Here is a 16849-nt window from a genome sequence, read left to right as displayed (position 1 = left end):
GCTTGCTGAAAACCTTGATACAGAAAATCCAAGGAGGACTAAGCAACACCTACAGACGATGGGGGCCAGTTGCTCAGGTAGGGGGCGATCAACCCTGGTTCAGGTTGATTCTGTGAACCGACCAGTTGGGTCGGCACGATATGTAATGTGTGAAAAATATGGAATTCACACCGAATCTTTATGTGATGAATGGGAGAGAATGACTGTTCAAGACAGAGACAAGTTCCCAAGAATAGGTAGCTTCAGTCCGGAAGTGTTACAAAATTTAAGGAGGAGGATATGTCTCGTAAAATCATCAAAGAGACGAATTCAGCATCATGATTACTTACAGTTATGGCACCAGGAAGGTGAGATACAGAGAGGTTTGGCTCTGGCGGTAGGATCTGGGGCAGTCAGGAAGTTGATTGCCACAGCTCCTCCTCCACCATATATTGCAGGAGAGAAGTTGATTGCGGAGAGAAACGCACTGGGTTGTAAAACACAAACTCTTAGTAACAATGTAAATGTTAATGATGTTAACCAAATAACTCATGCAAGTATTAACCCGTGCAAGTTGTACCCTGTTTTGAACCTTCCTCAGGAGTGTGAACAAGAAGACGATTCGGCAACGATTTCAGCGCTCTCTCTAGCGGCCACCATAGCAGAGACCACAGTAGGCACAGCACCACCCACGAGATTAGTGAAGGCCCCTAGCGGAGGGATAGGTGAGGTCGTGTCAGCGGGAGTCTGAAACGGCAGCAGAATATTTCCACCGGGCATTATCAGAAATGGCAAAATACACTGGTATAGAAGACATAAAGACCAACCCAAACCATCGAGAAGTAGCAGTATCTGTACTGATGGATGGTTTGAAAGAAACATTAAAGGCTAGGGTACAGACCACGCAGCCATGCTGGCGAGGTCTGTCAGTGTCCACTTTGAGAGAGGCTGCTGTTGATCACGACAAAAACATCACTAGGCACAGGGAGTCGCAAAGTGATAAGTTGATGTCCGTAAGTATACAGGCGCTGACCACAAGGCAGCCTGCGTATGTACCACCGAATCCTGTGGATAAGGCAAGTATGATAACATGTTTTTCTTGTAACAAACCAGGACATTTTGCACGAGACTGTAGAGTAAGAAATGTACAAAGATCTTTTCAACCCCCTAGACAACAACACCACACACGACATTGGGAGCAGGGTCCACAGAGGCGGAGTTTTGAGCCACATACAGGGGAAACAAAAAGATATCCCCCAAACAGAGATTGGCATGCCTCTGGTAGTTCCCAGCTAACCCCCGCACAAGTAGTTGCTGCCAATGGGATTCAGGGCGGTCAGCATACCCAATAGGGGTGTGGCCATACCTGTAATCTGCAACCAGTTAAATTGATTGCCAGTCTTGGAAGCGAACCAGAGATTGCAATCAATGTGGCTGGTAAAACTTTAAACTTTCTTATAGACACAGGGGCGGCCAAGTCAGTGATAAATTCGACAGTGGGCATGAGAACCACTGGTAGGACAGTTCCAGCCATAGGAGTAACAGGAGTAGTCCAGCACTACCCTGTTAGCAAACCAGCCGAGATTACAATAGGGCCTCTGCACACCAAGCATTCCTTTTTGCTGGCTGCATCGGCACCGACCAATCTCCTGGGAAGAGACTTACTATGTAAAATGGGTTGCGTCATTTATTGTACTCCTGAAGGTGTATTCTTGGACATACCTGAGAATCACGCTCAAGAAGTACGAGATATGTTAGACTCCCCATCAAAATTAATGTCACATTCCATTATGACAAATAGGAATCCATCCCAGGTAGAAGAGATGACATCTCAGATACCAGATTCACTTTGGACAAAAGATGGACAAGACACTGGATTAATGGCAAACGTAGCTCCAGTAGTAGTGCAAGTAAAAGATGGTAGGATAGCTCCAAAAATCCCACAGTATCCTCTGAAGCCAGAGGTGGAGTTAGGAGTTTTTCCCGTAATAGAGCGCTTGCTACAACAGGGCATTCTAGTAAGAACGTCCAGCACAGCAAATAGTCCCATCTTCCCTGTTAAAAAGAGTGGGGGGAGGGGTTACAGGCTAGTGCAGGATCTAAGGGGGATTAACAAAATAGTCGAGAGTCAGTTCCCCGTAGTGCCTAATCCAGCTGTCATCCTAATGCAAATTCCTCCCACTGCCAAATTTTTCACTGTTATTGACCTCTGCTCCGCTTTCTTTTCGGTACCTCTGCACCCTGACAGTCAATATTTGTTTGCATTCACATACAGAGGAGTCCAATACACGTGGACTCGATTACCCCAAGGTTTCATAGATAGTCCAAGTATATTTTCTCAGGCTTTGCATGATTGTTTACAGTCTTTTCAACCAGAAAGTGGATCAGTGTTGATACAGTATGTGGATGATCTACTACTGTGTTCTGATTCATTGGAGGCATCCCTGAAAGATACGAAACAGCTCCTGTTTCATCTTTCAGACACAGGTCACAAGGTCTCCAAAGACAAGTTGCAATTATGCCAAGCTAAGGTAAAATATTTGGGACACTGTCTAACACAAGGACTGAGACACCTGACCGCTGATAGAATCCAAGCCATTAGAGACATGACACTACCACAAACCCAGCAACAGATCAGAACGTTTTTAGGAATGTGTGGGTATTGCCGTAATTGGATCCCAGGGTTTTCCATATTGGCACTACCTCTGCAGGAAATGGTCTCCTCAAACAAACCTGATCGGATTTCGCATACAGACGAATCTGAAACGGCATTTGAGAGACTCAAACAGTGTCTAACGCAGGCACCTGCACTAGGTATGCCAGACTATGGGAAACCCTTTGAACTATACGGAACAGAAAGTGCTGGGTGCGCAGCAGGTGTACTAACACAAAAACACGGTGACGCCAGCAGGCCAGTTGCATACTACAGCGCTCAGCTAGATACGGTAGCGCGGTCCCTCCCCACATGCTTGCGTAGCGTTGCGGCGATAGCATTGCTAGTGACGAAAAGCGAAGATGTCGTGCTAGGCCACAACCTCACAATCCATACACCACATGCAGTATCTGCCTTATTAAATTCTGCCCAAACCAGACATGTCTCATCAGCAAGGTTTACGAGATGGGAATTGGCATTAATGGCCCCAGTAAACATCACCATAAGGAGATGCAGCGCATTAAACCCTGCAACATTTCTCCCAGGTGTGCCTGGACAGGCACAAAGGGTGGGAGGTGAGAGTGATGGGGAAGGAGGATTTTATACAAAGGAGGATGCACATGATTGTATGGAATATTTGACCCAAAATTTTACCGCAAGGCCTGACATCAGTGACAATCCACTAGAAGATGCAGAACTCACGTTCTACACGGACGGTAGTTGTCACAGACAGTCAGACTCGGGAGACTTGTGTACTGGATACGCAGTCGTAGATGACCAAGACACCATAGAAGCGGAACCGCTAGGCCCACCTCACTCAGCCCAGGTTGCTGAACTGGTCGCCCTAACCAGAGCATGTGAATTGGCTAAGGGTAAGTCTGCCAATATCTACACCGATTCTAGATACGCGTTCGGGGTAGTCCATGATTTCGGAGCCCTATGGCGGCTCAGAAATTTCATGACGGCAGCTGGCACACCGATAGCGCATGCAGCGTATATAAAAAGGCTTCTAACAGCGATACAGGAACCCGACAGAGTGGCTGTTATCAAATGTAAAGCACATACGTATAGCCAAGACCCAGTATCCCTTGGTAACAGCCGAGCAGACGAAGCTGCAAAGCTTGCAGCTGCTACCCCCATACGGACAGACACCACACAGTTGATGGTATTTAATACCATCAACACACAGAAGTTGTGTGAGATGCAGAGTTTGTGTTCCACTCAAGAGAGAGCAGTCTGGAAGGCAAAGGGATATGGCCAGGAGCCCTCAGGGCTCTGGACGGATGGACATGGTAAACCAGTGGCCCCCAGGGCATACCTTCCATGTCTGGCTGAAGCAGCTCACGGGCTGACTCATCTAGGCAAGGAGGGGATGTGCAAATTGGTAAGAGCATACTGGTGCGCCCCAGGATTCTCCTCTCATGCTGGTAAAAGAGCAATGTCATGCCTTACCTGTCTGAGAAAGAATATTGGAAAGGCAATACCTACAGAACCCTCCCATATCCCACCTGCCGGCGGCCCTTTCCAAGTAATACAAATTGACTTCATCCAATTGCCCCCATGTAGAAACTTAAAGTATGTACTTGTCTGTATAGATGTTTTCTCGAATTGGGTCGAAGCTTTTCCAGCAGCTACAAATACCGCTATGTTTACAGCTAAGAAAATTGTGCAGGAATTTGTATGTAGATATGGTATCCCTAGAATCATTGAAAGTGATAGGGGTACCCATTTTACAGGTGATGTCTTTCAAGGAATGTGTAAGTTGATGGGAATTGATAGCAAGCTGCACACTCCGTACCGTCCACAGGCGAGTGCGAAGGTCGAAAGAGTGAACAGCACTATTAAAAATAAATTGAGTAAAGTAATGGCAGAGACAGGATTGACGTGGCCAGAAGCTTTACCCATTGTTTTGTATAGCATCAGAACCACTCCCAGGTCCCCTCTTAATCTGTCTCCTTTTGAAATTCTGTTTGGTCGACAACCGCATGTCATGATTAACCCTCAGGATGATTTGAAATGTAACAATGAAGTAACTGTAAAGTACTTGATTAACATGAGTAAGCAGTTGAGGAGTCAAAATGATAATCTGAAGTTGGTGATTCCTGATTTACCAGATAGTAATTGTCATGACATTGAACCTGGGGATTATGTAATGATACGAAATTTTCTACGCTCAGGTTGTCTTATTGATAGATGGGAAGGACCATACCAGGTCTTATTGACTAGCACCACAGCATTGAAGGTTGCTGAGAGAGAGACTTGGGTCCATTCATCCCACTGCAAGAAGGTTGCTGACCCAGAGAAGTCCCGTGATAAGGAACAGACGGTAGAGGTTGTATCACTGGAGTGTCTGTTCCAGGAGGACTGAGGCGGCACCTGAGCCTTGAAGATCGAAAGCAGTTGTCGACTCCCTTCTCCCTTTTATTGTTTTTCTCCACTTCCCATCCCTTCTCCCTTGATATTTCTTTTTCCCCTTTCTCATTCTTCTCCATTTCCTCCTCAAAGATGGACTTGCCCAAAGAGACTGTGATCCGGATTTTGATGTTAACCATGATGTTGACCAGAGCAGTCTGTTCCGGCGAGAGTACCATAGAGGTCGAGAGAGGTTCTGGAATGGGTTCCGATTATGATGATGGAGGCGTAGTTTTCCAAGATCAACCAATCCAACAAGCAAAGGCGAGTATCAGAAAACGATCCGATAGAAGAAATTGTGATGGATTGTTAGCTGAGGAAAATTGTATCTGTAGGCTCTGTGGTAATCTGGTTGAAGATGGATGCATAAAGCAATGCCAATCTAGTTTTAATATCCATATGGACCGGCATCCATTGAGTGACTATCACTCTCTAGTGGGTAACGTGTTGAACCAAACAGATTGTTGGGTATGCTCTCAAGTACCTCAGGGTCACAGCAAATCAGGGCTAGTACCATTTCCTTTAACGTTAGGGGAGGTACTTGAGCTAAGTGGTGGGAGACCGGTGGACCGGAGGTTTAACATCTCCAGCCCTCCCAGTTTGAAGCTCCACCAATACCATGTGGATAGGTCCCTCTTATGTTTTAACATCTCCAATCCTAGAAAACCGGGAAATTGGGAAGTGTCATGGAGCAACCTTACCATGACCTTTTCACACAGAGCAGATAGAATGCCTACAGATACAGAGCTTGTACGCCACATAGCCAGTAGAGGAAAATCTTTCCGGTATAGGTATACCTTAGGAAATAGAATTACTAAAGTTGGAGAGGTATCACCAGGATACTGTGCACATATCGTACAAACCGATACATGTATTAGACAGATGGAAGAATTAGGGTCAGGAGATTTCACCTGGAAGGTTTGTAACATGGTCATGTCCTTCTCCGTCCCTTATGTTCTCCCCGATGATGCATATTTCATATGCGGGAGAAAGGCGTACAAGTGGCTTGCCCCAAACTCTGAAGGATTGTGTTATATTGGAAAAGTATTGCCTGAAGTGATGACTGTAACACATGACAAAATGAAAGACATACACCGTGGTGCCCAAGCTCCTTATACTCACACTCACTACGAGCACCTTGTTAAAAGACAACTGTCAGAAAGGTTAGAGCATCCGGCCTCTGATCTTATCCATGAATCCACCGGGATTCAGGTTCTGGTAGCGTTAGATTTCACTCGTACCGCTCGAGGAGTGATGAATTATAAATACATTTCCGCACTCGCCAATTTGTTAGATAATATCACTGAAATGTATGATGACACGTTTAGATACACTGGAAGAGAACTTCAAGCTTACAAAACAGAACTAGTTCAGCATAGGATGGTTCTTAATTACCTTACAGCAGTAACAGGCGGATATTGTGTTACATTGGCAACACAGTACGGTATAAAGTGTTGCACGTATATCACAAATAACACCGAGGATCCGGTAGAGGTCATAGACCAAAAGATGGACGATATTCTGCAATTAAAGTGGGAATTTCGTCGGAAACACAATCTCACCCTTGCTGCTGTAGGTAATGAGCTGACTGGTTGGGTGTCATGGTTGAACCCGCGAAATTGGTTCTCCGGTTTGGGAGAGTGGGCTCAAGGAGTCATAATGGATGTTGGAAAGTTTCTCCTGTGTATCTTAGGTGTTGTTATATCTATTGGATTGATATTTAGATGCGGGCAGGCTTTGATGAGGTGTAAACAAAGTACGAAAGTGATGAGCTTGAGGAGTGAGGAAACTGTAATTAACCTGGATTTGATTTATGACCCAATGCTAGAAACCATGACGTAATGATGTAATGAGTATACGGTCCGTCTTTCACCCATTTCTATGTTTTCCTCCGAGGTACAAAGACCCACGTAGACGAAGGACCTGATGAGCCAAGGGGCCGACAACGGAAAGATGGAAAGAAGAAGAGCAGACGACCTGATATACAAGATTTTATGGACAATGCCATGGGTACCCCAGTTTCCCTAGGAACTTTAAAATCACGCTAGCCCAACATTTTTTGTAAATCCATGGACGTTGTTTGCTTTACTCACGATTTATGAGCAAAAGCACAAAGAAGAAGACTGCAATCAAACGACACCAATCAAGACCTCAATCGACGAACGTACATTAACCTGACATAGAATATCATTGCATTTTTCGTAAGTGTTCTTTATCTTCATCTCTGCAACCCTCAGGTAATAACACACATAGTCGATAGGGAATACAGGCACAGATAGCAGCAACCACATACCCCCCCAATTCATGTATCATCAACTAAAATGTGCATCCCCATTGTGTTACAACCACAGCCGAAATGAGCTCGGTAGAGTTTGACAGCCCATCCACAGACCTGTACCACAGGATAAGAAGGAATTCAAATGTATACTTCGCAATACCTCGAAGCTTGATTTACCACACGTACGGCACGATGATACATGACCCCCCCAAACATGGACTCATACACACATGCTCCTGCTTTCTCACTAGGTCATACTCTCTTCACACCTACTCCATTCTTCCTCCTTTCCCCACCATGGAAATCAATTAACCCCTGACTTACATTTTTCTCCTTAAATATTTTGTGGCAGTTATTATTGACTGCCAAAGGGTGGACTGTCGAAGTCAGAAAAATGTCTCAATGCACACTGCCATATTTGCACCGCACACGGGTCCGTGCTGCGCATGCGTATGCTCTCCCGTGGAAGCGCATACCCGCAATAGCGTGCACTCGCACGCGCAGTATGCGCATTTACGGTAGAGTTTATGTGATCGTAGCGTGCGACTCATTCGTTACAAAAGTTCACAATTAATGTCGTTTATAGATCATGTTCCCCTCAATAGTTTCTGTAAGTTTGGTTTAGATAGAATGTCCCTGAGCGGAGGAGTCCCTCTTTGTATTGCACGAAGGGTCTAACAGGAGTCATACAGCAGTATTTGGTACCCATCGGAAGAGTATTTAATTAGCAATATTCCGGTGTTGGTTTGGAGCGTATTAATCGCTCGTGCGAATAGTTATGAACATAAGAAGTTTATGTCCATTTCTATTATTTACCCATACTCAGGTATGCGGCGGGAAACCCAGTTTCCCACCCACCTGAGCCGTTTAAACTCAGCACAGCCCACCTGTATGAATCAACCTATGACCTTTGGTTACAGTACAGGGCCGAATTCCTGTGTCCAATAAACTGAAGGATTGTAGGACCAGGAGATTGCATTGTGTGTGGGGCATAAATAGGCAGGCCGACCACATCCAGCGCTCACTCTCTCATCAACGGTTATCTGCTGATAATCGGGAGCTGGATATCGAGGCGCAGGCGATCATACCCTTTGTGCGTAAGTTCTCTCCGTAATCATTGTCTTTCTGTGAGCCAATTCCTCTCTCTCCCTCTGTGTCTATTTCTCTCTCTCTATTTTCTCTTTTCTCTCGTAACTCCCCTAGACTAAACTTTATAGTATTGTATTGTATTGTGTTAGGCCAGGATAGTATTGTAGTTTATCCCTTAGTTAGGTGTTTGGTTAGGAAGTCTTTGTTATATTGTAGTGTATCATTTGTACTGTGTTACTCTTTTACAAGTATACTAGATATAATACAGATAATAGGCTTTGGAACCCTAAAACAGTATCTGTGTATTTACTATAGTGTTAAGTGTTCACTTGAGCGTCGGTGACGCTCAAACAGCTTTGTAGGTAGTCAGGCTACACAAAGTTGCATTTACACCCTGTACTCACATTAAAGGTATTCTGTGTGTTTCGTCGGTATAAGGTTTAATATCAAGGTATAGTGTTGTGAGCGTCTGCATCGCTGGTGACCTCCTCGTGGTCTCGAGTGTATGCTACGCCATAGCGAATCATTCCCCTAGACATAACCAATAACGTGTCCTGTGATCGCTGGGCCGTGAGCGAACGTGACGCTTGAGCGTCTCGCCTACGGCTGAGCGATCGTTACGCAAATAGCGTACCATTACGGTATTTCTATAGGAATTTAGCATTGTCAATATATATATATATATATATATACATACATATACATATACACACACACACACACAATAACAAAATATACATATATATCTATATACATCTATATATATATATATATATATATATATATATATATATATATATATCTATCAATATATATCTATATATACACATACACACACACACACACACACACACACACACACACACACTAATAATAAATAACAATAAGAAGACAGTTTTCAGGCAGCAGAGGTTAGAAACGTATTTTTGTCAAAAGCAAATGCATGCATTACCTGAAAGGAACGAAGATGACCAGAGACTTTTACATAACTCCCAGGAGGCACTACTACATTTTCACAACTTGCTTCCTGCAAACAAAGACAACACTTAGCACTGGTCTCATAGCCATGTATTTAAGATTTAATACATATATAACACTATAAACAGGCGATAATCACTTCACTAGGCTTTAAGTCCAGTGTGACCCACAGGCAACATTTTAAAACATGATTTTTTTTTTTACAACTGCCTGCAAGAAACAGTTGGGGGAGGTGGGACCAGTACCTGGTAATCAAATTAAGATAGAAAAATTCCTGCAAGATAGGAAGGCCCTGTCAAATCTGTAGTAGATGTGCTAAAGACCTGCCATGCAAACCAATACTGCTAGAGTTATGCGAGTTACTATTTGATCCATTTGGTTGTCAAGCTACTCACTCATTCTTAACATACATAGGAAACGTACTTGCTTCTCAGGCGACTCCCCAATGTTCCTACTAGATAGGAATTTGGCGTGTACATCATAAGTTCCCTAAATGTCCAACTACCACCACAAACCTAAGCTAGGTACATAACTGAAAGATGGAATAAAAAATAGTGCATATTTGCTCTGACAGTTTAAACCATCCCGAGTAAAACCGATTTCCAGGGGTGTGGCCATGTAAAATAGGGGGCGTGGTCATTCAAACATTTTAGAGGGCGGTGCGGCTTACAGACGTTGCTATAGGGGGCGTCTGTGGCCGGCGACGTCACTGCTGGGTGCGTGCCCAGCGTGAATGGATACCGCACGCCTTCTTTACACGCTGGGAGGGCAGGAAGCTGGCAGCTGTTCTAGCAGGGCCCCGCAGAAGGGGCAGGGCGGATTTTGCCTTTAAAAAAATAAAAATTGGGAAAAAAAAAAAAATAAACAACCGGTCAGGGCGCAGCACCCTGCTAAAACAGCCTAGAGTGAACACTAAGTTTATTGGGATGATATATTTACATGCGGTTTGCAAGATAACATCTAGTTATCCCACTAGGTTAGAGGCACGGTGCTGGGGTGCAGGCAGGGGGGCACGACCCTTTCGTCGTCACGCTTGGACGGGTTGGGGGCATAAAGACATCCTTGGAGAACGCAGTGATGAAAAAAAAAATAAGAATTTACTCACCGGTAATTCTATTTCTCGTAGTCCGTAGTGGATGCTGGGAACTCCGTAAGGACCATGGGGAATAGACGGGCTCCGCAGGAGACTGGGCACTCTAAGAAAGAATTAGGACTACTGGTGTGCACTGGCTCCTCCCTCTAAGCCCCTCCTCCAGACCTCAGTTAGGGAAACTGTGCCCGGAAGAGCTGACCATAAGGAAAGGATTTGGAATCCCGGGTAAGACTCATACCAGCCACACCAATCACACCGTACAACTCGTGATACTATACCCAGTTAACAGTATGAATAACAATTGAGCCTCACGAACAGATGGCTCATAACAATAACCCTTTAGTTAGGCAATAACTATATACAAGTATTGCAGACAATCCGCACTTGGGATGGGCGCCCAGCATCCACTACGGACTACGAGAAATAGAATTACCGGTGAGTAAATTCTTATTTTCTCTGACGTCCTAGTGGATGCTGGGAACTCCGTAAGGACCATGGGGATTATACCAAAGCTCCCAAACGGGCGGGAGAGTGCGTATGACTCTGCAGCACCGAATGAGCAAACTCAAGGTCCTCCTCAGCCAGGGTATCAAACTTGTAGAATTTTGCAAACGTGTTTGATCCCGACCAGGTAGCAGCTCGGCAAAGTTGTAAAGCAGAGACCCCTCGGGCAGCCGCCCAAGAAGAGCCCACCTTTCTCGTGGAATGGGCTTTGACTGATTTAGGATGTGGCAGTCCAGCCGCAGAATGTGCAAGTTGAATCGTGGAGCAGATCCAGCAAGCAATAGTCTGCTTAGAAGCAGGAGCACCCAACTTGTTGGGTGCATGCAGGATAAACAGCGAGTCAGTCTTTCTGACTCTAGCCGTCCTGGAAACATAGATTTTCAGGGCCCGGACTACGTCCAGCAACTTGGAAGCCTCCAAGTCCCGAGTAGCCGCAGGCACCACAATAGGTTGGTTCAAATGAAATGCTGATACCACCTTAGGGAGGAATTGGGGACGCGTCCTCAATTCTGCTTTGTCCATATGGAAGATCAGATAGGGGCTTTTACAGGACAAAGCCGCCAATTCTGACACCCGCCTAGCCGAAGGCAAGGCCAAAAGCATGACCACTTTCCACGTGAGATATTTTAATTCCACGGTCTGAAGTGGCTCAAACCAATGTGATTTTAGAAAATCCAACACAACGTTGAGATCCCAAGGTGCCACTGGGGGCACAAAAGGGGGCTGAATATGCAGCACTCCCTTAACAAACGTCTGAACTTCAGGCAGTGAAGCCAGTTCTTTTTGAAAGAAAATAGACAGGGCTGAAATCTGGACTTTAATGGATCCCAATTTTAGGCCCATAGTCACTCCTGACTGTAGGAAGTGCAGAAATCGACCCAGCTGAAATTCTTCTGTGGGGGCCTTCATAGCCTCACTCCAAGCAACATATTTTCGCCATATGTGGTGATAATGCTTTGCCGTCACATCTTACCTAGCTTTTAACAGCGTAGGAATGACTTCAACCGGAATGCCCTTTTCCATCAGGATCCGGCGTTCAACCGCCATGCCGTCAAACGCCGCCGCGGTAAGTCTTGGAACAGACAGGGCCCCTGCTGTAGCAGGTCCAGTCTGAGAGGCAGAGGCCAAGGGTCCTCTGAGATCATTTCTTGTAGTTCCGGGTACCAAGTCTTTCTTGGCCAATCCGGAACGATGAGTATAGTTCTTACTCCTCTCTGTCTTATTATCCTCAGCACCTTTGGTATGAGAGGAAGAGGAGGGAACACATAAACCGACTGGTACACCCACGGTGTCACTAGAGCGTTCACAGCTATCGCCTGAGGGTCCCTTGACCTGGCGCAATATCTTTTTAGCTTTGTTTAGGCGGGACGCCATCATGTCCACCTGTGGCCGTTCCCAACGGTTTACAATCAGTTGGAAGACTTCTGGATGAAGTCCCCCACTCTCCCGGGTGGAGGTCGTGCCTGCTGAGGAAGTCTGCTTCCCAGTTGTCCACTCCCGGAATGAACACTGCTGACAGTGCTATCACGTGATTTTCTGCCCATCGGAGAATCCTTGTGGCTTCTGCCATCGCCATCCTGCTTCTTGTGCCGCCCTGTCGGTTTACATGGGCGACCGCCGTGATGTTGTCTGACTGAATCAGCACCGGCTGGTTTTGAAGCAGGGTCTTGCCTGACTTAGGGCATTGTAAATGGCCCTTAGTTTCAGAATATTTATGTGTAGGGAAGCCTCCTGACTCGACCATTGTCCTTGGAAGTTTCTTCCCTGCGTGACTGCCCCCCAACCACGGAGGCTTGCATCCGTGGTCACCAGGACCCAGTCCTGTATGCCGAATCTGCGGCCCTCTAGAAGATGAGCACTCTGTAGCCACCACAGCAGAGACACCCTGGCCCTCGGGGACAGGGTGATCAGCCGATGCATCTGAAGATGCGATCCGGACCACTTGTCTAACAGATCCCACTGAAAGATCCTTGCATGGAACCTGCCGAATGGAATTGCTTCGTAAGAAGCTACCATCTTTCCCAGGACTCGCGTGCAGTGATGCACAGACACCCGTTTTGGTTTCAGGAGGTCTCTGACCAGAGATGACAACTCCTTGGCCTTCTCCTCCGGGAGAAACACCTTCTTCTGTTCTGTGTCCAGAATCATACCCAGGAACAGCAGACGCGTCGTAGGAACCAGCTGCGACTTTGGAATATTCAGAATCCAGCCGTGCTGTTGTAGCACTTCCTGAGATAGTGCTACTCCGACCAACAACTGCTCCCTGGAGCTCGCCTTTATAAGGAGATCGTCCAAGTATGGGATAATTATAACTCCCTTCTTCCGAAGGAGTATCATCATTTCGGCCATTACCTTGGTAAATACCCTCGGTGCCGTGGACAGACCAAACAGCAACGTCTGGAATTGGTAATGGCAGTCTTTTACCACAAAACGGAGGTACACCTGGTGAGGTGGGTAAATGGGGACATGGGTACGCATCCTTGATGTCCAGTGATACCATGTAATCCCCTTCTTCCAGGCTTGCAATAACCGCCCTGAGCGATTCCATTTTGAACTTGAACCTTCTTATATAAGAAGTGTTCAAGGATTTTAAATTTAGAATGGGTCTCACCGAACCGTCTGGTTTCGGTACCACAAACATTGTGGAATAGTAACCCCGTCCCTGTTGAAGGAGGGGAACTTTTATTATCACCTGCTGGAGAAACAGCTTGTGAATTGCCGCCAGCACTACCTCCCTGTCCGGGGGAGTAGCTGGCAAGGCTGATTTGAGGAAACGGCGAGGGGGAGACGTCTCGAATTCCAGCTTTTATCCCTGAGATACCACTTGTAGAACCCAGGGATCCACCTGTGAAGCGAACCCACCGGTCGCTGAAGTTCCGTAGACGGGCCCCGACTGCACCTGGCTCCACCAGTGGAGCCCCAGCGTCATGCGGTGGAATTAGTGGAAGCAGGGGAGGATTTCTGTTCTTGGGAACTGGCTGTATGGTGCAGCTTTTTCCCTCTACCCCTGCCTCTGGGCAGAAAGGACGCGCCTTTAACCCGCTTGCCTTTCTGGGGCCGAAAGGACTGTACCTGATAATACGGTGCTTTCTTTGGCTGTGAGGGAACCTGGGGTAAAAATGTCGACTTCCCAGCTGTCGCTGTGGAAACGAGGTCCGAGAGACCATCCCCAAACAATTCCTCACCCTTGTAAGGCAAAACCTCCATGTGCCTTTTAGAATCTGCATCAACTGTCCACTGCCGAGTCCATAATACTCTCCTGGCAGAAATGGACATTGCATGAATTCTAGATGCCAGCCGGGAAATATCCCTCTGTGCATCTCTCATGTATAAGACTACGTCTTTAATATGCTCTATGGTTAGCAATATAGTGTCCCTGTCAAGGGAATCAATATTATCAGACAGGGAATCAGACCACGCTCATCCATGCTGAAGCAATAACAGGTCTCAATATAGTACCTGTGTGTATATACAGACTTCAGGATAGCCTCCTGCTTTCTATCCGCAGGCTCCTTTAAGGCGGCCGTATCCTGAGACGGTAGTGCCACCTTTTTTGACAAGCGTGAGCGCTTTATCCACCCTCGGGGATGTCTCCCAACGTACCCTGTCCTCTGGCGGGAGAGTGTACGCCATTAGTAACTTTTTAGAAATCACTAGTTTTTTTATCAGGGGAAGCCCACGCTTCTTCACACACTTCATTCAACTCATCTGAAGGGGGAAAAACCACTGGTTGCTTTTTCTCCCCAAACATAATACCCTTTTTAGTGGTACCTGGGTTAATGTCAGAAATGTGCAACACATTTTTCATTGCCGTAATCATGCAACGGATAGCCCTAGTGGAATGTACATTAGTCTCGTCGTCACTGGAGTCAGACTCCGTGTCGACACCTGTGTCTGCCATCTGAGGTAGCGGGCGTTTGAGCCCCTGATGGCCTTTGAGACGCCTGGGCAGGCACTGGCTGTGAAGCCGGCTGTCCCACAGCTGTTGTGTCATCGGACCTTTTATGTAAGGAGTTGACACTGTCGGTTAATACCTTCCACATATCCATCCACTCTGGTGTCGACCCCGCAGGGGGTGACATCACATTTATCGGCACCTGCTCCGCCTCCACATAAGCCTCCTCATCAAACATGTCGACACAGCCGTACCGACACACCGCGCACACACACACAGGGAATGCTCTGACTGAGGACAGGACCCCACAAAGTCCTTTGGGGAGACAGAGAGTATGCCAGCACACACCACAGCGCTATATAAACAGGGATTTACACTACACAAAGTGATTTTCCCTATAGCAGCTATAATACACAGTATTGCGCCTAAATTTAGTGCCCCCCCTCTCTTTTTTACCCTATTGAGCCTGGAAACTGCAGGGGAGAGCCTGGGGAGCGTCCTTCCAGCGGAGCGGTGAAGAGGAAATGGCGCCAGTGTGCTGAGGGAGATAGCCCCGCCCCTTTTTCGGCGGGCTTCTCCCGCTCTTTATATTAATATTATGGCAGGAGATTTTTACACATATATAGTTTATTAGACTATATTATATGTTTTTTGCCATTTTAAAGGTAATCTAATTGCAGCCCAGGGCACCCCCCCCCCCCCCCCCCAACGCCCTGCACCCATCAGTGACCGGAGTATGTGGTGTGCATGGGGAGCAATGGCGCACAGCTGCAGTGCTGTGCGCTACCTTAATGAAGACCGGAGTCTTCAGCCGCCGATTTCCAGGACGTTCTTCTTGCTTCTGGCTCTGCAAGGGGGACGGCGGCGCGGCTCCGGGACCGGACGACCGAGGCTGGGCCTGTGTTCGATCCCTCTGGAGCTAATGGTGTCCAGTAGCCTAGAAGCCCAAGCTAGCTGCAAGCAGGTAGGTTCGCTTCTCTCCCCTAAGTCCCTCGTAGCAGTGAGTGTTGCCAGCAGATCTCACTGAAAATAAAAAACCTAATAAATACTTTCTTTACTAGGAGCTCAGGAGAGCCCCTAGTGTGCAACCAGCTCGAGCCGGGCACAGATTCTAACTGAGGTCTGGAGGAGGGGCATAGAGGGAGAAGCCAGTGCACACCAGTAGTCCTAATTCTTTCTTAGAGTGCCAGGTCTCCTGCGGAGCCCGTCTATTCCCCATGGTCCTTACGGAGTTCCCAGCATCCACTAGGACGTCAGAGAAATAAGATTTTAAACCTACCTGTAAATCTTTCTCCTACTCCGTAGAGGATGCTGGGGACTCCGTAAGGACCATGGGGATAGACGGGAGACATGGGCACTAAAAAGAACTTTAGATATGGGTGTGCACTGGCTCCTCCCTGTATGGCCCTCCTCCAGACCTCAGAGAAACTGTGCCCAGAGGAGACGGACAGTACGAGGAAAGGATTTTTGTTAATCTAAGGGCAAGATTCATACCAGCCCACACCATTCACACCGTATAACATGGAATATACGAACCAGTTAACAGCATGAAACAAAACTGCATCAGTCCGAGACTGATCAAAACTAACATTACCCTTAAGTAAGCAAAAACTATATACAAGTCTTGCAGATGTAGTCCGCACTGGGACGGGCGCCCAGCATCCTCTACGGACTAGGAGAAAAAGATTTACCAGTAGGTTTAAAATCTTATTTTCTCTTACGTCCTAGAGGATGCTGGGGACTCCGTAAGGACCATGGGGATTATACCAAAGCTCCAAAACGGGCGGGAGAGTGCGGATGACTCTGCAGCACCGATTGAGCAAACATGAGGTCCTCATCAGCCAGGGTATCAAACTTGCAGAACTTCGCAAAGGTGTTTGAACCCGACCAAGTAGCAGCTCGGCACAGCTGTAAAGCAGACACACCTCGGGCAGCCGCCCAAGAAGAGCCCACCTTCCTAGCGGAATG

At 46.8% G+C, this 16849-nt stretch overlaps 1 protein-coding gene across 6 annotated transcripts in view; it reads right to left on the bottom strand.

The window, feature by feature from the left end:
• RPA2 (replication protein A2) overlaps window positions 1–16849 on the bottom strand; it is a 158785-nt gene that overhangs the window by 99680 nt on the left and 42256 nt on the right. For all 6 annotated transcript variants that reach the window (XM_063954559.1, XM_063954562.1, XM_063954563.1 and 3 more), the window contains one exon: window positions 9364–9438. In XM_063954559.1, coding sequence (XP_063810629.1) covers window positions 9364–9438 — 75 coding nt within the window. The remainder of the gene's footprint in view (window positions 1–9363; window positions 9439–16849) is intronic.

This window comes from Pseudophryne corroboree, chromosome 2 (assembly GCF_028390025.1).
Source record: "Pseudophryne corroboree isolate aPseCor3 chromosome 2, aPseCor3.hap2, whole genome shotgun sequence".
NCBI lineage: Eukaryota > Metazoa > Chordata > Amphibia > Anura > Myobatrachidae > Pseudophryne > Pseudophryne corroboree.
This window is presented reverse-complemented; position numbering and strand designations above follow the sequence as displayed.